General features: G+C 34.7%; 1 protein-coding gene across 1 annotated transcript in view; it reads left to right on the top strand.

Moving 5' to 3' along the window:
• LOC150092621 (protein lap4-like) overlaps positions 1-25,210 on the top strand; it is a 737,075-nt gene extending 711,865 nt beyond the window's left edge. The window contains exon 38 of the mRNA XM_090414245.1: positions 24,965-25,210. Within this exon, the coding sequence (XP_090270371.1) occupies positions 24,965-25,210 (246 nt within the window). The remainder of the gene's footprint in view (positions 1-24,964) is intronic.
• The last annotated feature ends 1,835 nt before the right edge of the window (positions 25,211-27,045 follow it).

Genomic DNA, 27,045 nt, shown 5'->3' with positions numbered 1-27,045 from the left:
TTGGTTTTAATCCTATTTTCCCAAGTAAGCAAAAAAAGATATATATATATATATATATATATATATATATAGGTCTGAGACAACTCGTGATAAAGGTTTAGTAGACTCTGATCACTTTCCCTTAGTATCTCCCATAATACAAAGCACATCTCCTTGCAGACATGTATGATGCTATGCATTAAGGGAAGGGCCATTACCCAGACCAGTTTCGACCTTTATTGAGGTCTTATCAGTGGGAGCCAGACCCTGAGATGCCAAGGTTGCAGTAATGCAGAACTTATAAATTTTACCTATACAACTACCACTGACGAGACCTCAATAAGCAAAGTGGATAAAGGATTAAACTAAATATATCTAACCAAGTGGGGAAAAACTTCCAATATCTTTCTCTAAATCCAGAATAATTTAATAATAAGGTGAGACAACTTTTGGTAACTCGTATAGGTAAATATGACTTCTCCATTACTTTCACCTTAGTATCACTCCCTCTGGGTCTGGCTCTCGCTGACGAGACCTCAGTAAAGGTCGAAACCGGTCTGGATAATGGCCCTTCCCTTAATGCATAGCATTTTACATGTCTACAAGGAGATATGCTTTGCATTATGGGAGATACTAAGACAAGTGATGAGAGCTTAGTCCACCTTTACCATGAGTTGCCTCAGTCCTGAAGATACTTCAGGTGCAAACTTTGTTTGCTTACACTTGGATAAAGGATTAAACTAAATTTATTATAGTCTAACCAAGTGGAAAAAACTTCCAACATAGGGGAATACATTATATGTCTTTAAAATGTGTGCATAATTTTTTTTCTATTTTTGTAGCTTCATCAGTTTGGATATACATCATCATAATGCTAATTACAAATATAGACCATGTTGTTCTGTTGCAGCATTATCCATCTAATATCCTCTTTTGAGGTCTATCTAGCCTTCTATTTCCAGTTTGTTTATATTTTATTAATTGTTTAGGATATTGGGTGTTGGCCATTCAGTTTGCATGTTCTGTCTGATTTTGCTTGTAATTATTAATTTTTTTTCTCCTAGTAATGTGTATTTTGCAGTTCTTCTCATGAATCTCATTTCACTTGTTTTGTTTGTTTCTTGTCCAAATTTTGCTACCATATAATAATGTAGGCCCTGCTAAAGTATTGTAGATTTTCAAGTATGTTGCTTTTTTGTATTTGTATTTGGATAGAGAGTTCTATTTATCAGATCTAGAAGCTGTAAAAATTTTGAAGTTTTTAATTTTATGTCTTTTTCTCCTTCATGTGATATTTCACATCCAAGATAATTGAAAGTATTTATCTGTTCTGTTATTTTATTATTAACTATTTTACTTCTAACTGGAGTTTGTACACAAAATGCCATTGTTTTAGTTTTAATCTATGAATATTTTCATTCTGAACTGTTCTACTATAATGTTTAATTATAGTAGAACAGTTAAAGAGTAATTATATGTTACCCTTTGTATATTGTCTTCCTTATCTGGTATTATTACCTGATCATCTGCAAATAGTAGCATATTTATTTTGTTATTCCAGGAAAGTTCTTTACGTGGGTTATTTAAGGTGTTCCATTGTATTAATATTTCATTAACCCCTCAACGTACCAATTAAAAATCAGAAAGTGGTCGTTTTTCTGCCAATTTTTTGGGCGAGGGTGATTTTCTGGATCAAATTCATCATTATTTGAAAAATGATGAATTTGTGCAAACGCAAATGAAATAGCCAATACACGCCGTTGGCAACTTTTCTTGGCTGAAAGGAAATAGGCGCAAGATTGTCTAGCGTCTATATTCGGTTGTATTTATATGTGAAACCAAAATTCAAAATCAATTTTGGTGCAGTAAACAAAAGACGTGTCACAGACGTCTTTGTATGTTATGGGGTTAATATAAATATTAAAAAGTAGTTGGAGCCAGAAAACATTCGTCTTACTCCTTGATTGAAAGTTTATTTTTCACTTGGTTAGACTATAATAAATTTAGTTTAATCCTTTATCCAAGTGTGAACAAACAAAGTATGCACCTGAAAGTATCTTCAGGACTGGGGTAAAGTGGTACAACATCGGCCCTTCCCTTAATGCATAACATTACATATCTGCAAGGAGATGTATTTTGCATTATTGGAGATACTGAGATAGAAGTGATGTTAGCTTGCTCTACCTTTGCAATGAGTTGCCCGGTGTTGTACCACCTTACCCTAGTCCTGAAGATACTTTCAGGTGCAAACTTTGTTTGTTCAGACTTGGATAAAGAATTAAACTAAATTTATTACTCATTGGTTATAGATTGTTTTTCAGACATTTTTTCATTTATTTTTATTTCATTATCTTTGTATATAATCAATATTGCATGTAGTAAAATATTAGGTATATTTATTCTTTGTAATATATCAAACAGTATATATCTTTTTACTTTGTCAAATGCTTTTTCATAATCTGTAAACCAAAGATGTTTCTAAATTAAATTTTCTTTTTATGTAAGTAGATCTAAACAAAAAGCTGTATCCATTGTAGTTCATCCTTTTCTAAATCCATTTTGACATTCTAATAATATTTTTTTCATTCTATATTTTCAATTTTTCATTACGTATTCTACTATGTATTTTGTTGCATGTATTCAATAAACTGATTAACTCTGTAATTGGTAAGTTTTCTTTTATCCCCTTTTTTTTAAATATATTGGTATTTGTCCACTTGTATATTTTATTTAAAAATTTTAATAATCTCTGATTAATTTTTTTTCCAGCAAATTTACATTTCTGTTTGGAGTTTCATCCCATCTTCTCCTGTTGATTTACCATTTTTTATTTTACTTAGGAGGTTGTCCTTAATTGTTATTATATCATTTAAAGTATTTCGTAAGATTTTAGGTTTTTTTTTTTTTTTTTTAGTATTATCTGTCCAAGGATCTGTAGAGTAATACAAGAATTCTTTTAAATCTCTTTCGCAGTTTATATTTTTATATTTGCAGTTTCTTTTATATCTGCATTCATGTGCTTTAGTATTTTATATGCATTGGGTCTTATTTTGTATATATCATTTTCTAGGTATGATACAAATTTTTCCCAGCTTTCTCTGTGTCTCATTCTGCTTTCTCTTTTGGCTATTGCCTGTCTTTTTTATATGCAATTTCATTTTCTTGTTTTTTGCTACTTAACATTTTTAAAAGCCTGCTTTTTATTTTCATGATATTTTTTGTGTATTTTTTTATGTTGTATTATTCCATTCTTTCTCTATGTCTTTATTTTCTTATTTTTTTTATATTTTATATCTTTAATACCTCTGTTGGTATAAATTTCTTATACTTAAATCATTAATAGTCTTACTTTGTAATTAGATTTTGTTTCTCTAGTTTTTTTAATTAATTTATTTATTTTATTTATTTATTTTTTTTTTTTTTTTGTAATTTTGTACCAAGTTTAGTGGAAACCTTAATTTTGCCTGCACTAAATAATGATCTGTATCTATTTTTAGTCCTCTGCTGACTTTAAAGTTTAGGTTTGCTGCTTTTTCATTTGCTATAAAGTAGTCTATTACTGATTTTTCTCCTCTTGGACACCATGTATATTTATGTATACTTTTATGTTTGTATTCATTATTTTTAAATTATTATATGTTATATAATAAGTGAGTCATTTTCCATTTTTGTTTATTGTTGGCTGTTCAAATTTTTCAATATTGTTATTTTATTTTTTATTTTTTTTCATTTCTATTCTGGCATTAAGATCTCCAGCTATAGTTATGTTGTTTGTTTTATTTAATTTTTCACATATTCCTTGCAAGTGTTCGTAAAAGTCGTCATTTTCTTCTTCTTTTCCTTCTTCAGGTGCATACATTCCAAACTGTCAAATTTTCTTTATTTAATTTTAATTGCTCTTCTAATATTCTTTCATTCCAGTATGTATAATGAGTTATTTTTGCTTTAATTGATCTATGGATCCAATTGATTAAGCTGGCTTTTGTGCACATTTTTTGTCTACTTTACTATATTTGATATTATTATTATTATTAGACACCTCCAGGGATTCCTAGACTCAACGAGGGAGGACACCTACTCTACAACTGTTAATCTCCATCACTCAACCTCATTCACCAAACACGTCAACACCAACGCCATCTACTGACCACCACCACTAGTATTTTCACAGATATTCATGAACATCCATGCCCATGGTGGGATTCGAACCCCCAGCCTTTTGGCTGGGGAGCAGATATGCTAACCACTCAGCCAACCAGGCCTGCATATAATAATTAGTTATTTCTTTTGTTCCTTGAAGTTTCTTTTTTGTTTCTGTAAGAATAGCAATTTCTATGTTTTCTTCATTTAAAATTTTATGCAATTCTTCTTCTTTAGGAGGAGAAATGATTGTGGAAGAATGACATAGGTGGATAAAAATGGAAACAGAGTGACTGATGCAGAGGACAGAGTGGAGTTGTTCAATGAACATTTTATTGGAGTATTTCATCCTGGAGAAGGAGGTTTTAATACATACTAGAGGGGATAGGGCAGGTTCAAGGTTTAGAGGTGCAAGAGGGAGAGTGTGTTCCAAATACTGAGTACTCTGGATGCCAGGTGACAAGAGCAGTTGATGAGGGAAAAATATATTCTGCTATTTTTTGGGATTTTGCAAAGGCATTTGACAGGGTGCCACATGATAAACTGATACTTAAGTTGCAGCACACTGGTTTAGATGTCAGATTAGTCAACAGGATTAAGTATCAGAGAGTTGTGTATGGTGGGGCAATATCAAGGAGGCAAAAGGTTACAAGTGGGGTCCCACAGGGCTCAGTACTGGGACCTGTATCGTTTAACCTTTATATCAATGACATTGTCAGTGGATTGCAGAGGGATATTCGGTTGTTTGCAGATGATGTGAAGCTAGGAAGGATTATTAGTAATAGTGCAGATGTGACAGCCCTGCAAGAGCATTTGAATAAACTAGACAGATGGACAAATGAATGGGGGTATCAATTTAATGCAGCAAAATGTAAAATCTTGAATTATTAATTAACTTAAGGAATTCGAATTCACAACGTACACTAGAATATAAATTAAATTAAACTTTAATCTATATTATTATTATTATTATTACAGGCAACTCCAAGGAGTCCTTAGACTCATCGAGGGAGGCCATCATGTTAAGAACAACTATTCGACATTCACACGGTATCTATCATACCTCACCTTGAACTCATTCACAGTCATGGCACCCACAGCAGACTCGATTCCACTCATTCACCACTCTCCAAGTAAAAAAAACCTACCTCTAACACCCTTGCTAACCACACTCTTGCCCAGCTTCCATGTGTGACCCCTAGTTCTCCCACCACCAGTCCTATTCTCAAAAATATCTTCTGAATTAATGTTACAGAAACCCTTCAGTAATTTGAATGTCTCAATCATATCACCCGTTTTCTGCCTATCAACCAATTTCTGCAACCCACAAATCTTCAACCTGTTCTCATAAGGTTCATTCCATAGACCTGCTATCGTCTTGGTCACTTGTCTCTGGATCCTCTCCACCTCCTCCCCATCAAGAAGAAACCCTGGCACCCAAATCTGGGCACAGTAGTCTAGATGGGGTCTTATCAAGGCTCAATACAGAGGAACAATAACCTGTTTGTCTCTGCTTGTTAAAGTATTTTTCAGCAACCAAGCGATTTGATGAGCTGATTTAGCCACCTTTGCGATGTTCCCCCTAAACTTCAACTCCCTATCCACCAACACTCCCAAATCCCTGGCCTCGTCAATCTCCTGGAGTATGGTTCCACCAGTGTGATATACCGCTGCTAATCTTTTCACCCCAGAATGCATAATCTTACACTTTGCCACATTAAATTGACATCCATTCTCCTTAGCCCAGTCCTCCAAACTATCCAAATCATCTTGTAAAATTTTGACATCCTGTGCACTCACTATTGCTCTACCCAACTTTGCATCATCAGCAAACAAATTAACACTTCCTCTCAGATCCTTTCCTATATCGTTAATGTACAAATTGAAAAGTAGTGGTCCAAGAACAGAACCCTGCAGCACACCACTAGTCACAGGCCGTCTTTTGGACTCTACTCCTGAATAAACCACTCTCTGATATCTCTCCATCGGCCACCCTCCTGTCCATCTCACCAATCCTATATCCATCCCCATATGCACCAGTTTACTGATTAGAATTCCATGTGGTACCCTGTCAAAGGCCTTAGCAAGTTCCAGTAGAATCACCGTAAACCCATTACCCTTATCCAGTTCAGCCGTCACTGTGTTATAATACGTGAGCAAGTTACTGAGGCATGACCTACCCTTCACAAAACCATGCTGTCCCCGATACAGTATCCCATTTTCTTCTATCCAATCTTGTATTTTCCTCTTGACTATTTTCTCTAAGACCTTGATAATGATTCCTGTTATGCTGATTGGCCGGTAATTTTCAACAGCAGCCTTGGAACCACCTTTGTGCAGTGGAACTATTTTCCCCTCTTTCCACCCCCTTGGGACTGACCCTGACCTGAGACGCAAATTAAACAAAATGGTTAAGGGCACTGACAATTCTTTAGCTGCTTCACGTACAACACGAGCTGGTATACCATCCAATCCCACAGATGTATTGACATTGAGGTTTTGTAATAGACTATTCACCTCCACTTCATTCACCACAATTCCCGTAAAAGCTATTGGTTTATTCATTCCTGCAATGTCACCACCTGGATGATATACTCTTGCAAAGTGCTTGCTCAGTAATTCAACTATATCAACTGATTCGGTTACCTCCCTACTATTGGAATTCTTTAAAATCATTTCTGCCATATACATTTTTTCTTTTACTTGCAATATATCGAAAAAACTATTTGGGATTCTCTTTAGCCTACAGCTAATGATCTTTCATAATCCGCTTTTGCTTTTCTTACCACACTCGTTACCCTTCTGGTCTGCATTTTATACTGTTCATGTGCCTACCGGTCACCTTTCTCCTTAAATTCCCTCCACAGTTGTTTCTTTTTTTGCAGCTCAAGCTTAATGGTGTTATTCATCCATTTAATCCCTACTTGATTTATTATTCGGACTCTAGGTATACAGTTAGCCATTGCCTCCTGCAAACACTTAACCACCTCCCAAGCACTATCAACATCCATCCCTTGCAGTTTTGCATGCCATGGCACTGAACCAATCAAACTTCTAAGCTTGTCATACTTACCAGCCCGATAATTCCACATGTACCCTGTCTTAATTGTAAATTCCACACCTTTAGCCACCTCCCAAGTCAAGACCCTATGATCACTCTCACCAATTGGTGGCAACGTGATCATATTCGTTACAGCCAAATTCTCAGATGCAGTTACTAGGTCAAGCACTCTCTGACCCCTAGTATTTTCCATTACATGCTGTCGCAGATAGTTATCCCTTAATAACTGCATAAAATCCAATTCCTTCCTCCCATGTGTCCTCTCCTTCCTCCAATCAATGTTACCATAGTTGAAATCTCCCATAATAATTACCCTCCTTCCACTCATTTCTTCTATTTGCTTATGCATACTATCTCGTTGCCGAAATATTTCGGCAACATCACGTTGCCATCTTCAAAGGAACTTAAAATAAAGACACGTGCACACAGGCACTACACTGTGTCATTTACTGTGTGTAGTGTCTGCGTGCACATGTCTTTATTTTAAGTTCCTTTGAAGATGACAACGTGATGTTGTCGAAATATTGGAAATATAGATTAAAGTTTAATTTAATTTATATTCTAGTGTACGTTGTGAATTCCTTAAGTTAATTAATAATCATGTGTAACCAACATATAAGCCTTTCTACAAGAAGTAAAATCTTGAAGTTTGGGATACATCAATGGGAGACAGCATACTCTGTTGGAGGAAGTATGTAGGTGAGGCAGGCGAGTGTAGATCCAGGCCACTTAGAGGTTAGTAGATGGGAGAGTAATCACATGATGCTGAATGTAGCTTCCCAGGTTCTTACTTATACTGGACTAAGCAACACAAGGTGTATGAGAGGTTGCAGGATGAAGGTGGTATTGGTTAGCTCAACTTGGTGAGAAGTTATAGGCATTAGTGAGACTTGGTTGACTGAGAATGATATAGGGATAGAATGCAAAGGATATAGTATCATCAGAGAGGACAGAAGGAACAAGATGTGGGGATGGGTTTTGCTAATGCCAGCAGAAGAATTGAAGCAAAAAAGAGTAGAAGTATGTCAGGAAGATAATGATACAGAGGGCAATTCATTTGGAGATGGAGGCCAACAGGATAAAATACCTATATAATTGGTTTCTGCTATAATCTAGGGTGTATAAGGAAGAATGCAGATTGCATATATTAGAAAATTAGCACAATGAGTGCAGGCGAGTAATTATTATGAAGGATTTCAACTATGGGACATAGATTGTGAAGAAGAATGGTCAGGAAAGGAAAAAGATGAAATATATACAGCTACTAAGAGATAATTACTTGGCAGCATGCAATGGAGTGGACATGGGGCTTGAAAGTGCTGGATCTGGTTATAGCATCAGAATACTTACTAGTAACCAATCTAGCTATGCTGCCTCTGCTTCAGGGAGGTAATCATGTGGTCTTAACGTGGGAGATTGCCAGACATGCAGAATATCCAAGCTGAGCTGAGGTGTCAGCTTTCAGCAGTACCATGACATAAGAATTTGAAGAGAAGAGATAGTGGTCAAGGGGGTGTTTGAAATCAGAAGGATAATTCAGGCAGGAGTTAGATGGATGAATAGCATCATTAATCAAGAGTTGTAGACGATGACAAGTTTTGTAGGAAGTATAATGAAAAAGGTGATCAGCATTGTTCATGAACAGTACAAGGTACAGGCAAGAAGGGTGACCTGTCTGCTAATAAAAGCCAAAGCTAATTATGAGAGAAATCTAGCTGATGAGACAAAAATAAGTCCTAAAGAGTCTTTTTGCTGTATGACAAGTAAAAGAGGAATGATTATGGAAGGATGGCTTTAAGTTCCAGTAGTAGGAAGGTAACAGAAGTAAACCAAACAGTTGAGCTACTGAGTGGTTATTTTGCAAGGGTATACTATTTAGGTGGTGATATTGTAATGCCAGATGTGACATTGATGGTATTAGCTTATCAGCTCATGTATTACATAAATGTGGTAGGCAATAATCAGCTCCTCTGACCAAGCTGTTTAATTCAAGCCTCAGTACTGAAAAAGTGCCAGTGGAGTGGAAAGAAGGCAAAATAGTCCCACTGCATAAAGAAGGTTACGAGACAGAAGTAATAAATTATAGGCCAATCAGTAAGGAGTGGTGGTTAAGGTATTGGAGAAATTGGTGAAAGACAGAATTCAGGACTGGGTAGATAGGAATATGATACTTTATAGGGAACAAAGTGGTTTTGTGAAGAATAGGTTTTGCCTTAGTCATTTGCTTACTTTTTATAATGAAATGACAATAGAGTTGGATAAAGGAAATGGCTACTCAGTTATACTGCAGGACTTTGCAAAGGCATTTGATAGAATTCCACATAGAAATCCTGCTCACAAGCCATTCAGGCTTGCTAGGTTGTTCTCGAGGCAATCCTGGTTTGTCTGGTTTTCTTTATCATAAAAGACAAACATTCATGATACATATATATTTTTCACAAGCATATCAATACATATAGTAACATGCATAAAATATAGCATATACAATATTTTTTGCATAATACAAACAAATGCAAAAATGAAAATAATTTGAATTGACAATTAAAATGCATCATGATAACAACATTTTGTTCTGCATGACAGGCACCAATGGGATAATGTGATTAATACCAATCACCACTCACCAGTATCCAACAGTACACCACAACTTATCCTACAGGTGTTGTGTATCTGTTTTTTAATAATTAAATATTTAAAATATATATATATATATATATCTTGCAGCTTGCAAACATCTGAAAAACGTCCTATTTAGTTGTCAGCCTGGTCGTCTTGGCCACCCCTGATATAGGAAATGATTCAATGAGAAATATTCAGTGGTATACATTGTTGGACTTGAGTTGCAGGAAACTGATGAGGCTTGGGAGTAATTGTGGACATGAAGTTTAAAGGACATATTGCAAAGAGAGCCAAAACAGCACATCAGATTACATGGTTTTTGAAGAACACACTAACATGATGGAATAGGGAGGTTTTCGTTCCCCTTTATAAGGCTTTAATAAGCCACATCTGGACTACTGAGTGCAAATTTAGTCTCCATGGATTCCATGGGAATGAAGAAATGGTGGAGAGGATCCAGGGGTAGGATTGTAGTAGGTCTATAGAATGCTCCCTTTGAGAATAAATTGAAGCTCTGTGGGCTTCAAACAACCAGCTGATAGGCAAAAAAGAGTAGCATGATAGAAGCACATGATTTATTAAAGGGATTGACGCTGAAGATGTTTTTTTAGCACATGGCAGGAAGGGCGATGACAAGGAGTCACCCCTGGAAATTTGTGTAAGAGTGTGGTTATCATGGAGCATATAGTGATTGGATGGAATGGGTTTCCGGAGGTGGTTGTGAGTGCTTTGTCAGTTAATGAGTTAAACTTGGTTTCTTAATCCTTATTATTTAGATAATTCATCATATTTTTATTATTTAGCATGATCTCAAGTCATGCCAGTGTTGTATTTCTGCAATTTCTAGTCGAGCTAGAAGCTACAGAAATTTTTAAGAGAGCTTGCTCCACGTCACTTCCATCTATACTTTGTATATTACTGTATGATAGATATTATTTCGGAAAATTTTCCATGTTACTTTTCTAAATTAATATTAATTTTTATGGGTATTTTGCGTATTTTTTTTTAGGGTATTATTGGTATTTTAAAGACATAGATATGTGAAGAGGCAGGAATAATTAGGAAGGAATTATATATTATAAGGAATAATGTTGGACATGCCTTGGTAGGATGTTCTTTTGGAGCAGCATCAGGCATATAGCGATAAACACTTATATACCACTGCTGAAGAATTACAGAAAGGAAAGAGGGGGGCAGAAATGTGGAGATAGAAAGATGTGGGAGAATTGCAGATAAAACAAAGGTATGTGAATTTAAAACCTGGTTTCAAGGATGGGCTGTGAATTCTTTGGAAGAGGTGAAAAATAGAATATTTTTAGGGAAAGGAGGAGGATAGAATATAATGAATCAAGTTTAGGGGTGGGAGTGCAGGATGTGAGCTGTTTCGACTGAGTATTGTCTTCGGCTCATGGGAAAAGTGAAGGCTATGTCATATCGGCTTAGTGTTTTTGTCTTGGATGTATTTTTGGATCAGAATTTTTATTGATCTAATTTTTATGTTGTGGAGCTTCCAACTCTCGGAGGTTATATGAGAGCAATAAACATTTATGGAGTTTTTGTCACATTTTATGGCTATTGTTTCCAATATCCTAAGCATTGTTTTCTTTTCCTTTTATCCTCGATTTGCGAGGTATGTTTCTGTTAAGAGCATGGGCTGTTTTCCTGTATTTTGTTTCGTTTTGGTTACTACCTTTCTTATTTCATACATATTCTGGGATTGGTATGTTTCAGTCATGGAAGTGTTCCTGTAGTTCTGCCCTTAAAGATCTGATCATAGAACTTGTGTAAGTGATGTCACAGTTGTGTTGGCAAGGAAATTTGTATACTGTGTTGTGGTATTCTAGTATTTCTTTGTGTGTGAGAGGTTTTGTAGGTTTTAGGAGTATCGCCAATTTTTGGTTCGTGGAACAATAATTTATAGTCAGCATGTTTAAAAGTGTATTTGTAGGCTTTGTATGTGTTCTGGATGTATGGCAAGGTAGTGTAACGAATTTTTGTATTGGGAAGTTTATTTTGGTTATTGGAATGTTTCATGGGTTTTTGCTGTTTGGTTGGTGTAATTTATTAGCTATGTTGGGTGATTTTGGTTCTAAAAATCTGTGTTAATTTCTTTACATTGTTGAGACAATTATGTGTAGTCGAAAAATTGCATGCATTTATGAATTGTGCTAGAATGACCGATTTTTTGATAGAGTAAGAATGATATGAGTTAAAGTGGAGGTAATTTCCAATATATATGGATTTGTGGAATATTTTTGTGGCTATTTTGTTGGTTACTCTGATTAATGTTAGGCTTAGGAAATTTACAGAGTTTTCATACTCTGCTTCTGTGGCAGACTTTAGTCTACTGCTGAGGTCATTAAGGAATACTTGTAAAGTGGTGATGCATATTTGTTTTCCAGTGCATAGAATATCGTTCACGTATCGGCTGTAAAAGTTTCCATCACGTATGCTTCCATATGTGATAAACAATTCGTCTCTCTCTGCTAATATTTTGGCCTATAGAGAGTCCAGAAATTTGGATATAGATTTAAATTTAAAAAAGTTTGCAGAGGTTATTAGTTTTATCAGGTTTACAATATCACTGGGTGTTAATTTTGTTCATGATCCCAGAGTGTGGTCTTCTGTGAGTAATGTGTGTATGATGTCTAACATTCTGGGGATGTCCACATTGGTGTATAGCAATGTTGCATCCACTGAAGTGAGGACATCATCGTAGGATGGAGCTAGGTTTGTTATTTTTTGAAATAGGTTGTCTGTGTTGTTTATCATTGATTTTGACTTGGTTAGTAAAGGTTTGAGTAGTTTTACTAAGAATTTTGATAAAGGTAATGTGGTGGTGTTTTTGTATGAGATTATTGGGCGTACTGGTTAGCCACTTTATGGGTTTGAATTTGTCTGAATATATATATAATATATATATGGAGTATGTGTGGTGTGGTGAATAATACAATGTGGGATATTGTATTATTCATTGTTATTTAATCTATCTTCTTTTGGTTTTTTAGAACATGTGGCGTGTTGTTACTTTCTTTTATGAGGTTGGGGGTGAAGTCATTTGGAACTTTTTGCTCAAAACACGTTCTATGTGTTTTCATCATTTAAAATTTCTGTTATTTTGTTGTGATAATCCAGTTTGTTTACGATGACCACTGTGTCGCCTTTGTCTGCTTTAGCGATCGTTATATCCGAGTTCTTTTTTTAATGATATCAGAGCTTTTTGTAGGTTTGGAGTAATGTTGGATTGTATTTTTATTTTGCTATTTAAGATGTTTATATTATGAAATATTACTTCTTTATTGGGATCTGTTTCTAGTTTAGCTTGGATTTCAGTAATATTGTCTTTTGTTTGGTGCATATTTGAGGGTATTGCAAAGTTTAGACCTTTATTTAGAATGGTAATTTCATCAGGTGTGGATTATAATTTGATAAATTGATAATTGAATTACTTGATATAGGTTGTATGGTGGTGTCATCCAAAGAGTTGGAATCTGCCCATTTTTTGTTATGGGGGTCTGTTGGGGCATTCCATTTTTTTGTATGATGAGTTTCAATTAACTGTGTGTAATCATTGATATGTGATTGGATATTATTATTAATATTATGTGACACCTCCAGGGAGTCCAAAGACTCATCGAGGAAGGACATCTACTCTACAACTCTGTCTCCACCACTCAATCCACTAATTGCAACTACATTGACACCATCTACCGCCCACCACCCCACTAGTATTTCCACAGACAATCACAAACATCCATGCCCACGCCAGGATTCAAACCCACAGCCTTTTGGCTGGAGAGCAGATATGCTAACCACTTGGCCAACCAGGCCAGCACACTACATGTTCTAAAAAAACAAAGCAAGATCAATAAAATAATAATGAAAAAATACAACATCCCACACCACACGTACTCCATATATATTTTCCGAAAAAAGTGCCCATTCATTTGGACTTAATGTTTTTTGTCTGGTGAACATTTCTTCTCAGGAGGGGTGAGGAGAGCAGGATTCTTATTTGTCAGAAGCAAAATACAGATATAACAACAAATATAGTAATAATAACTAATGCTTTCCAATTCTGTCTCTAAATGCAACCTCTCTGTATATCCCTCAACCACTATAAACAAAATGTATCTCTTTGTCTATTCTCTATGAATGTATGCAGCATCAATTTTAATTTCGATCACCTTAATCACACAGGTTCACGAGTGACAACTGACAAGAAGGGATAACGTTGTCACTGCAATAGATGACTGTTCTTACAACTTAAAATGGTAAGAGTCTAGAAAAGCAAATTAAAAAAAGAAAAAGTAGAAGATAAGTCTTGAGAATGTCAAAATGAATGTATTGAATCATATGGATATATGTTGAATTCAGCCATATTCCTACTTTGCTGAATTTACAATAAGAAGCCATCTAGCAGTAATAAATTTTATAAAATAATCACAGTACTTATTTTTTATGATGAAACATTACTGAAATATCAGGATACTGGTGTCTTACTTGTCAGGAAATGTTTTTTGGAAGAGAAGATAATTTTGCATTTCTGGAAGCTCAAGATTCACTGTTGTGTTTTTTTGTGTGTGTTGGGAGAGGGGGTTGGTTATTATTACCATTTTGCTCTTATTAGGAAGTAGCGAATTAGGTAAGATTTTGGTATTAAGAATTTTGACTAGATGCTTATTATTCTATGATACATTTTATTACTCCATGTATATTTTAGATACATTTCACAAATACCTATAACAACTATTTGTTCATATGGTATGCATATTATTTCAGGACTCCTCTCGATGAATGGATTTTACTCGTATTTGGAATCGTTAAAAAAAATTTATAAAATTCTTGTAAATGGTTCATCTGAAACAATAATTAACGATGAGCAATTTCAATTTTGGTTTTAATCAGACAACCATATAAAATGCACTTTAAAGGGCATATGTGACAATTACATACTGTAGTCTTGCCCTGGCTTAGATTTAAATAACTTTTCACATGCTCTAGGATTTTATGAAAGTAGCCTGTCTCATAAGAGTTATTTGAATAAAGTCATCATAATCTGCAATAAAAACAATGGAAATATCAACAGTCAAAAATTCAACTTTATTTCAGCAGAATAGTGTATGCTATATTGAGTTATAAGAAGCATTAACCGTAAATGTGTTTAGTCCAGTTATGCTACTGGTCGGTAGTCTTCTTGGTTTAATTTTTTTACTCTATTATAATTTTTCTTTTTATATTATAATAAAAATTCTGATAATATTTCTCTTTTTTGCTATAAGCATTTTAAGTGCAAAATTTGGTAAAACAAAATTATGTCAAAATTGCTTATGGTTTATTTGTTGTGATAAATGAATGAATGATTATGAAATGCATCTATTTATGACTGTCTGCCATTATTTTCTTACTTTTTTTTTTTTTTAATAACATTGTAATGAACCCACATGTGAAACATTTAAAAGCTATGGGTGCATTATGGAACAGGAGTTGGATAGAATAAAAGAATTGTATATTTTAGTTTTCAGGAAATGTCAAAGTAATTAAAGATAATATTATCACATTTGAATGAAGAGGAGAGATAATTAATAATTATACTATGTGTTCAAAATGATGTGCTAATTACTGCTTATCTTCCAAACGTTTTTGAGAAGAATAGGGAATTTGATGACTAATTCAGCAAAATAGTGCCTTTGTGAGAATCTGAAATAAGAAACAAAGCATATAAATAAGTACAGAATGTGATGGAGTACATGAATTTCTATTAAAATGATCTTTTGTTTAGAATAAGTGCCAATTTAGAAAATAACTTTTTTTTTTTTCTGTGTAACTCCCACTAAAGAAGGTAAGCCCACCTAACATCTGCCCAAGACATAAGTTGAACCTGCAGCCTTTTGGTTGGAAAGTGAATGTGCTAACCACTCAACCAACCAGCCCAGCAAAATTAGATTGAAATTGCTCAAAAAGTGGTGTGACTAGCTTGTCTATTGAAAAACATCACAAGAGTAAACATGACAACTTAAAAATGCAATGAAGAGATGGTTTGAAATTTTGGCAGATTGAAAAGGATACCAAAGGATAGAAATAAATGACAAATAGAGGCATTCTTTTCCATGACTACAAAAGTAATGAGAATTTTTTTACTAACTACTAGAACTATTAAATTCAGAAAGAGATGAGGAATAGCAGAAATGCTTACTCGAGTACTTGTTACCACAAAACAAAAGAACAAAAGCAGTAATATACAATCATGGTCATTATACCTCTTGATCCAGTCATAGAACTTAACTACACTTCAACTTTAATGTGGCTTTCATTTCACAACCTCCTAACTTCTTGAACTAATCTTAGTATACGTTATGAGTACATCAGCATGGACTATTCACTTTCCTTATTTCTTATTCATTTCAGCAAACCAACAATTTCTTTCAATTTTTTTTTCTTTGCAGTCTCTAATTACATAGTTTTTATTATAAATTATTATTATAGTTATTATTATATATTATTATTATATTAGTATTATAGTTAATATTATAATTACGTAGTTTTTTATTATTTGAATAGATTATTAATGCTAAGCACAAAAATTGCAATTTTTTTTCTATCATTTATCGATATTTCACAAAATGTGTTATCTATTCAAATAAAATCATTGAAATAACATTTTATGTTATTTTGATTGTTTCACTTTCGTTTCTCTTAAAGATTAGACAGGCTCCTTGAATGTCATGAATTTCATAATATTTGAAAGAGAGGATGATAAAATACTGTCATTTTATAGACAAGTAGTCAGTTCTGTACTTGAAGGTTTTGAACTTGATTGAGGATTTGGTTATCGAGAACTCTTCCCATGAGTCGACTCATGGACAAGTTATCACCTTTTGGGATACAGACAGTCCTTGACTTACAATGAGGTTCTGTTCCAATGAACCTGTTATAAGTTGGTAATCACTTTACACACACACACCATAAGAATATATTAACAATTGATATGCCTGAATGCTAAAATGTGTACATTTTTTTTATATATTTTTTTAACTCATTTTGTTGATTGTTTATAGTGAAGTATAATACAATGTACACATTATGACATAAAAGTTCTGTATATAGTACTGTAAGTGTAATAAATAATAAAGCTTAAGAGTATAGTGATTCTGCACACATACCAATAAAATAATCATCTGGAAACACATCGAGCAAGAGTAATTTTTTAAAGCTACTGCTTTATTAATTGGGCTATAAATTAAAGTTGCCAAGAAATTATATTCTTGACTTCATCCTTTATCCAAGTGTAAGCAAACAAAGTTTGTGTGTGAATTAACTTCATGACAGGATTACTTATATATAGAGGCTAATCATTTTTTCACATCAGTTGCCTTAGTACCATAATGCAAGACATATCCTTATTGACATGTATATGCTATGCATTATGAAAGGGCCACTACCAGACTGGTTTCGACCTTTATTGAGGTCACATCAGTGGCAGCCAGACCTAGAAGAGATACCAAGGTTGAAGTAATGTACAAGTCATTTATTTCCTGTATACAAGTAGTCAAAAGGTATATTCTTGGTTTCATCCTTCATCCAAGTGTTAGCAAACAAAGTTTGTGCATGAAATTAGACTAAGGCAATTGATGTGAAGTCATTAGCCTCTATATTATATATTTGGTTTAATCTTTTATCCAAGTGTAAGCAAACAAAGTTTGTGCCTGAAGTAATTTCAAGTATTTCCTGAAGTATTATAATGCTATGCATTAAGGGAAGGGCCACTACAAAGAGTGGTTTCGACCTTTATTGAGGTCTCATCAGTGGGAGACAGACCCAGAGGTGATGATACCAAGGTGGAAGTAATGGAGAAGTCATATTTCCATATACCAGTTGCCAAAAGGTGTCACACCTTATTATTAAAATTCTCTGGATTAGAGATAAGTTGAAGGAAGTGTAAGCAAACAAAGTTTGAGCCTGAAGTATTTTCAGGACTGGGGCAACTCATGATAAAGGTTGTATAAATTCTCATCACGGTCAAAACTGGTCTGGGTAGTGGCTCTTCCCTTAATGCATAGCATTATACATGTCTGCAAGGAGATGTGCTTTGCATTATGGGAAATACTAAGGCAAGTGATGAGAACTTATACCACCTTTAACATGAGTTGCCCTAGTCCTGAAAATACTTCAGGCAAATACTTTGTTTGCTTACACTTGGATAAAGGATTAAACCAAATATATAATTGTTAGCATAGCCAAGTGAAAAAACTTCCATCAACTTATCTGTAATCCAGAGAATTTTAATAATAAGGTGTGACACCTTTTGGCAACTGGTGTATAGAAATATGACTTCTCCATTACTTCCACCTTAGTATCACCACCTGTGGGTCTGGCTCCCACTGATGAGGACCTCAATAAAGGTCAAACCTGGTCTGGATAGTGGCCCATCCCTTAATGCATAGTGTTATACATGTCACAAGGAGATGTGCTTTGCATTATGGGAGATACTAAGGCAAGTGATGAGAACTTATACCACCTTTACCACAAGTTGCCCCAGTCCTGAAAATACTTAAGGCACAAACTCTGTTTGCTTACACTTGGATAAAGGATTAAACCAAATATATAACTGGCAGCATAGCCAAGTGAAAAAAACTTCCATTAGCCTCTATATACAAGTAGCCCTCTCTTGAAGTTACTTTACTTCACGTGCAAACTTTGTTTGCTTACACTTGGATAAAGAATCAAACCAAGAATATAATTTCTCAGCATTTTTAATTTATAGTATAACCAAGTGAAAAAACTTTCAACATCTATTAATTGGACAGTTCATCAGAAGATACATGTGATGCTAGGAATCAACAACAAATTATCCAAATTCAGAAATTGCAACAAAGCATTCTGAGGATGGTTCATCAGATGCATAACTTATACAAGGTTTAAGCTCCTCTTCAGGAATGAGATTACAGCAAGAGTGAGCTTAAAAATGTGTACATTACATAAAGCTTAGTCTTTTTTTTTTTTTGTAATTCCCACTCACAAAAAGTTATTTGCAAACCCATAGTATATTAATAACGAGTTGACTGAAGTTTTTTTTCTATTTTTTTTTATTAATTTTATAATTTTTTGTAATTTTTATTAATTTTTTATATAGCTCAGAAACCTGGCTGTAAAGATCAAACATGAAACTTTTTCAAGCCACTTTGGGCCTTCAATAAGTAGGGAGGTGGTTTCATACCACTGATGAAATTCATCTATGTACCTAAATGCAATCACAAATATCCATGCCCAGGAAAGGATTCAAACCCACAGCCTGTTGGTTGGAGAGTGGATATGCTATCCACTTGGCTATCTAGGCTGGCCAAGTCTATATACATTTCCTTTCTTTGCAGAAATTTCTCTATAGCAAGGAATTGCAGTTTTCATTGTTCTATCTGTTTTTCTAAATCTCTCAATGTTGGGATCCATTTCCTCGTACAACTGAACTGAACTGCCATGTTAACAGAGGCAAATGCCTCTGCCAGTTTTTCACTGTAAACTCTTTTGGGGGACTTGGCTTACTCTTCTTGTTCTTTTTCTTTTCTGTGCTGCTAGCTTTGTAAGTCTTCATTTGAGAGCTCTTCTTTCAACAAAATGTTTTGCATCTTTATCACTTCTACCACTAACTCTTTAGCTAGCCTCACTACCTTGTTGCCAATCTCTTGTGAGGCTTTGTCAGATACACAGTGTACTCATTAAGTAATGAGACAACAATTATTATATCAAAACAAAGTACTATATTTGTACAGGTGTTCAAAGACACAATGGAAGTCCTCAATGGGAACCTTCTAGTGTCTGGGTCACACTGTTGAATGTCTTCAATGTTGCTGAAGTGCTCCACTTTCAAGGCATACTTCTTTGGGAAAAGGAAAAAGTCTGTGGAAGTCAAATCTGGCTGATGGGGGGGGGGGGTTGATCATACAGATCAACTTCGATGCCAGAGACTGCGTCATAGACAGCACACATTGCATGAGCACATAGTCGTGCAACAGAACCAGTTGTTGTGGAACAGTTTTTTTCCTGACGTATCGAATGGAGGTGTACAAACATTATCATCATCATCAAATTCCTGCCACGTACCCTCAAGGGGTGTACAAGATATGATAGTACTACATGAAAAAAATTACATCATTATTAATTTCCTATCTACAATTTTCCTCCAAATCAGTCTGTTACTTGTCAACACTCCAACATTATCAGATCTTATATTTCTATTGTCCAAAGCATTTGGTACTGTATCAATCCACCTATATCTAGGTCTTCCTCTGGGTCGTTTTGCTGCCAACCTGGCAGAGAACACTTGTTTTGCTAATCTTTCCTCGCCCATTCTGTTTAAGTGACCATACCACCTGAGATTAGCTCTGCTAACGCATTCCTGGATGCTGACAATGTCAAGTTCTTTCCTAATATCCTCGTTTTTAATATGATACTGCCATTGATGCCATCTGTTCACGCCTATAATCTTTCTCAGGACTCTCATATCTGTGGTCTCTAGTCTTTGGTCAAGTGTTTTACTTCTGACCCAGCTCTCAGATCCATAAGTTAAAACTGGTTTGAACACTGTCTTGTATACAGCTAATTTAGTGTTCCGACTAATTTCTCTCTTATTCCATATGAATTTATTCAATTGACTTCCCACCATACCGGCTTTGCTGATTCTGTTGTCTATTTCTATATTTAATTTACCATCTTCAGTAAAAATCGTGCCTAAATAGCTGAAATGTTTTACTTGTTCCACAGGTTCTCCATTCACAACACAGTTGACATTTTCAACGATTCTGCCTATTTTCATTGTCTTTGTCTTTTTTTTGCTGACCTTCATACCATATCTATTACAACAGCTATTCAATTTAGTCAGAGAATCTTGCAGACTTGTAGCGGATTTATTTAGAAGTATAACATCATCCGCATAAAGCAAAGAGCTGACATTAACATCTCCAATTTTGATATCAGGTTTAATACCACTTTCCTTCATAATGTGATCCATATAGATAATGAATAACAGGGGATAATGTACATCGTTGTCTCACACCAGATTTAACATTAAACCATCTTCCTGTACTTCCTTCAATTCTAACTGCTGAGTCACAACTCAAATAAAGACTAAGTATTGCTTGATATAATGCCCCATTGACACCATATAACTGCAGCGTATTGAATAGCTTCTCTCTTGGCACCTTGTCATATGCCTTTTCCAGATCGACAAAACTTAAATACAGATCTTTGTTATATTCCCATGCTTTCTTGACTATTTTTCATAAAGTGAAGATCTGATCCTGACAGCCTCTATTTGGCCTGAATCCAGCTTGTTCTTCACCAAGCTTTTCTTCCACAATTCTTCTCAACCGTTTCTCAAGTATACTTGCATAGATCTTGCCAGGAACACTCAGTAGGGAAATACCTCTGTAATTCTCACATTCAGTTTTATTTCCCTTTTTATATATGGGTACTATGAGAGCTCTACTCCAATCAGCGGGAATTCGTCCCTCTGTCCAGGCTTTCTAAACTATGCAGTGCAGCCACTGTAAGACTCTTATACCACCATACTTCAGCATTTCTGGTCGAATATCATCTAATCCTGCTGCCTTTCCACATTTCAAGCCTTTGATGGCTTTTTCTACTTCAAGTATGGATATGTATTCCTGCCTGCATGCCTGGTCAGTGTTTTTTACCACTGTGCTGTCATCACTGCTTGTTTCATTTAGCAGTTTTTCAAAGTAATTACTCCATACTTCGAGGATATCTTTTTCTCCCATTTTCATGTCACCTTTATCATCTCTAATTCCTTTTATAGCACTCTTTCCTCCATTCTTAAGCTTCTTCAACAACCTCCAGAATATTTTGCCACCTTCTTGATATTTATTTTCTATATACTTGCCAAAGTCCTCCCATGACTTTTGTTTAGCTAGTTTTACACAGTGTTTAGCATTCTTGCATTTGTCTCTATATTCTCTAAGAGCACAAGCTGACTTATTTGACAGGAACTTTTGGTATGCTTTCTTCTTTTCCTTCACTGCCTCTTTAACTTCCTGTGTCCACCAGGCAGTTCTGATTTTTTTATCCTTACAGATAACCTCACCACATGCCTCTCTGGCAGAATCAATCAATGTTTTCTTCAGAGTTTGCCACTGAATCTCCAAGGTTTGATTCCTGTTCTCAAACTCTTTCATTTTTTCTTCAATAATCTTTGTGTATTTTAGCCTACAGTTCACATCTGAGAGCTGCTCAACTTTTATTCGCTTCAAAACTTTCTTACATGTTCTTCTTTTCAATATGAAATTCAATTTTATCCTGCTCAAGACTAAATAGTGATCACTTCCAATTTCAAATCCTCTGTACACTCTGGTGTCCTGCACCAGGGAGAAAACATCATTATCAACAATAACATAGTCAATGAGACTTTTCTTATTCCTAGCCTCTTCTCTCCATGTGAATTTGTGCACATTTTTATGTTGGAACATGGTGTTAGTAATAACCAGTCCATGTCCTGAGCAGAAATCCAACAGATATTTGCCATTATTATTAGCTTTGCTCTTTTCTCCAAATTTTCCCAAAATATTTTTGTATGTCTCACAATCATTTCCTACTCTGCTATTTAGATCCCCAACAAGGACCAACTTTTCATTTTTCATTGTGTCAGTTGCTTTTTCTAAAGCCTCAAAAAATTCCTCCACATCTACCTTAGTAGAACCTTCTGTGGGACCATAGGCACAAATAAGTCTCATTGTCCAGTTCCCCATTCTCATATTTGCCCACATTACTCTACTTGAGACTGACTGCCATTCAAGAAGATTAGCCTCGTATTTTGTGTTGAATACTATGGCTACTCCTTCTTTTCCTTGATTGTCATTGCCTGAATATAACATTTTGTATTTATTGCTCAGAAAGATCTCACCAGTTTTGGTCTTTTTTGTTTCAGTCACCCCTATTATGTCGATCTGGTACTTATCTAATTCCTCAGCTAGCTCCATTTCTTTGCCATTCAGGCTTCTTACGTTGATAGTACCAATCTTTAACTCTGGTGATGTTGAGTTGGGGTTTATTTTCAGATTTGTTCCAGTATCTGACTTTTCGCTGTTCGCCCTGGTTCCCTGGCGAAAACAACGGGGGCCTTATTTAACCGGGCGACGCCCCAGCCGGCATGAAATTTTGTCATGTTGTACCATCATTCTATATTTTGGTTTAACCAATAAGAATACAATTTGGTCGGCTAAATCCCAAATTGCCAGCCCATCCTCGTCCGTTCAGTATCCAAGTAGATACCCAACAGGGTGCACCACGAGAAGGTGAGGATTGGACATTAGGTCAGAAGCGCTGGTCGGTTCTCCGCATTCCTTTAAGGCTATGTGGAGGTCTCCTCTCAGTTATACAGCTTTGACCCTTAAGCATCCCTACAAACATTGTATTACTCTTAAATAATATTGACTGTTCACTGCGGTGCCCTCTGGAACAAATTTGCAGTGGATGATTCCAGTAACATTGAAAAAAACAACAACAATGACCATTGTCTTGACACGTGATTTTTTGCAACCTGACTTTCTTCTGCCGAGGAGAAGACATTCCTTGCCATTTCATGTTGTGGCATTTCATTTCCAGATCAAACTGAAAACACTAACTTTCATCACCAGTGACAATTCTTTACAACACATCACAATCTTGGTCAACTCATGGATGAAATTTTGACAGCATGCAGTCCAGTGCTCTCTTTGTTCGTGTGTCAACATGTGCGGCACAAACCTCAAACAAATCTTTCTCTTATGCAAATCTCTTTCTAAGATTAATCTCCATTTCCTTACTGACACCAAGCAGTATAGCAGGTAGCCTAGTGGTTATTCACCTATCATGGCAACAATTTCTCTAGCTTTCACCACATTTTCATTTGTCTGTGCAAAAACTGGCCATCCACAATGTAGTTCATCCTCCAGGGATTCCCATCCCCTCTTTAAATATTGAAAACCAGCAGAACACCTGTGCACAGCTCAGTAATTGGCATAAACTTTTTTTTAGGTCTTGGGACAATGCTGTAGCAGTTTTTTCTAATTTACAGTAAAATTTTATCACAGCTCTTTGCTCTATGATGCAACTTCTGACACATCCTACTCACACACCCTTACTTCAATGGTTGCCACACAAAAACTGTTGCATCACTCGACTCAAAAGTTGCACCTTCAATTACAACACACTCTAGTGGTCAAAACTATAAACATGTTTGTTACTTTTATGCAAAGGCACTGTCCTGTAAAAAATCAATCTCATTGCTTAATGGACACACTGTGTACTGTGGATGTTATGAATATATATTTTCGCCAGCTTCTTCCAAACACTGTTGATCTCACTCTATGCCACATCTGCAAGATATTATATTTCTTCCAAAGGTCTCTGAGGGTTTTTTCACCCTCACTTGTAGCAAAAACCTGAGCAAAAAGTATTTCTTAAATAATATGCCTGGAAGACAGAAATAACACCCTGGTCCATGGGTTGCAGATCTTAATCAGATGGCCGTTGTAAATACACGTGGTTGTAAATACATGTGTTATAAGTTGAGTGACTATAATTCATTACCAAGGCATCTCATGGCAAAGATTTGTATTTTTATGCTATTAATTAAGTTTGAAACTTAGTTTCAAAGACAAACACCGTTTGCTGCTTGGTTATAAAAATAATAATGGATATTTTATTCCTCTTTTCATAAATTATATCATACAAAAACTTAAAATTTATTAAACATAACAATTCTGGAATATCAAATTATTACATTTTATTTCAGTTGATTAAAATTTTCAAATTTAATAGTAATATATATATATATATATATTTCATATTTCTTTAATAATTTAGATTACCAATAAGTAATGTTCTTTAAATAATTCTAAAAGTTTTTAAAATGACTTGAATAACAAAACTGAATTTATTTCATATGTAAAGGAAATGGTACTGATTGTGTATGTGTACTTGCTATCACAGTAATGTTAATTGCTATACATGGATAATTGATAAAAAAATTTTGAATGTTGCTTCACTTATTTTTATCATATTTTAAAATTAGGTACTTTATTTACTTTGAACATTTTTTTTCTGATCATTAATTAACACTAATAAAAAAATTATTTTATATACCCAAAATGTCTTATACAATCACTGTTTTAGACTTGCAAGAACCAGCAGGGTGAAATTAAATTATCACCTTGCTCCATGGACTTCCCTCATCTGGTTATTACTTCACGAGAAGGTGACACACATATAGTGGAGAGAGAGCACATTGTAGATGAGAAAGTCACTCGCAAGATAGAACAGTACGTTGACGTTCACACCGGTGAAACCAAGCTGAGGACTATAGAATATATTGAGAAAATTATTGAGAAAGAGGTAACCGACTACCTTTTGAGCAGCTGAATCCTGCAAAACATTTTGTAGATCTGTTCTACACTTTTTCTTGGTTGGCTTCATAATGTGTATGCACGTCATAGGTTTCACTGTTAAGAATAATTGCTGCATGTTATAGATTTGCACCTTGCAGCCATGCACTCCTTCCTCTCCATTCACTGATCCACTTTGTTTTCTTGATTCATTGTTTGTTGGGAATAATTTGGGAATTAGACTAATTGGTGTTTTGTAATCCAACTACAATATTCTTTATATACTTTAGCATGTGCATGGGTTCATGGCTTGGTTTCATAGATATAAATGAACGTAATATACTATTGTATTTGTACACATTGTCCTATCCTGTCAGTATCCAAACACTAGAAATGGAAGGGTGCCTTTAATAGAACTGTTGCTTGCCAGCGAGACTATATTTTAAATAAATTACTGCATTTGGATTTTGGATGGTTTTGGAATTACCAGAGCATCTTACTCTTGACCTTTTTCTGATTGTTTTATAGTAGTCCTGTTGTTTGTTAAATATAATTCTTGCTATATGCATTTTGGTTCTGTATAATTAGAATAATTAATTAGAAACACAATGTCCAGGCCCCAGAGCCTGCATTACTTTTAATCTAATGTTATGATAAAATATTGTTGGAAATTATAAAATTGATATATTAATCTATGTTACAATAGATATATTAATCTACTTTGCAATATAAAATTGTATAACTGCTTTAAATAATCAGTTCCATCTCCAGTTTCATTTATTTTTGCATCACTGATTTTCACTGTTCACTAATAGTCCTCTTACCTGAAATATATGTTTTACTTTTCTTCAAAAATAGCAGCTAAAAAGTCAGGATATTATAAACACTAACAGAAAAATAGAGTTAAGCTTCGATTATTTAATCATCACATATTAATTATAGTCATTATCGTAATAATAATGATATATTTCTTTATCATTTTTAAAATGTATGCTGCACCTGCACAAAATGTGCATTATACTTCAATTCAAAATTAATATTTTAGTATTACCAGAGCAGTTACAGATTTTCATATTTGTGAGCTTGCACATAAAAGACATAGATTAGTTTTGAATAAAAACCGAACTTTACTGTACTTATGGATGCTTATTATCATGTTTAAATTAAATGTGTGTTTTTTCACCTATGACATGCCAATATTTTATTCCTCTGAAAAGTGAATAAACTACTGCTGTATGCAAATATTTTTCCACTACTGCTGTTAGAAGGCATCAGATTTTGTTTTTAAAGCATTATACTTTATCATGATCTTTGCAAGTCCACTCTTAAGACATTGTAGATCTTACATAATTATTACTCAAGACCTCGATGTAGCTCTCATGCCAGATTCATTTTAGATAACACAAAATCTGTTGTACCACTAAATTCATTTCTTGTCTACACTCTCACTACTCTCTCTCCCTCAGGTCATTCTGTGTGCACTTACTACTTTCTTGAAGGGGGGAAAAAAGAAAAGAAACACTTTTCATTCTTTTATTCACTATTTTTTTATGAAACTTCAAGAAATGATCCCTTTGTTTTACCATCTGAAAAATTTTACCAGTGTCCATCTGGCAAATATATCTTTCCTGGCTACTAAAACTTTGTTAATTAATTTAATAAGTTTTGTGTTCTATATGTTTCTTCCATTCTTTTAATTCTTATAACCAGATTTGAGCACCATATTTCCCTTTGATTCTCTCAAAACATGTCTTACCCTTATATCTGTCAGGATGTTATCTTCTGTCAACCACGTTTCACTGATACCCAGTAACTGTCAGTGCCACAGACTCATTCTCTTTATTTCTTATACTTCTGGCAATTGTGTATAGA

This window comes from Typopeltis vanoorti, chromosome 25 (genome assembly GCF_054136105.1).
Source record: "Typopeltis vanoorti isolate ZY-2024b chromosome 25, IOZ_Tvanoo_1.0, whole genome shotgun sequence".
NCBI classification, from domain to species: domain Eukaryota; kingdom Metazoa; phylum Arthropoda; class Arachnida; order Uropygi; family Thelyphonidae; genus Typopeltis; species Typopeltis vanoorti.
This window is presented reverse-complemented; position numbering and strand designations above follow the sequence as displayed.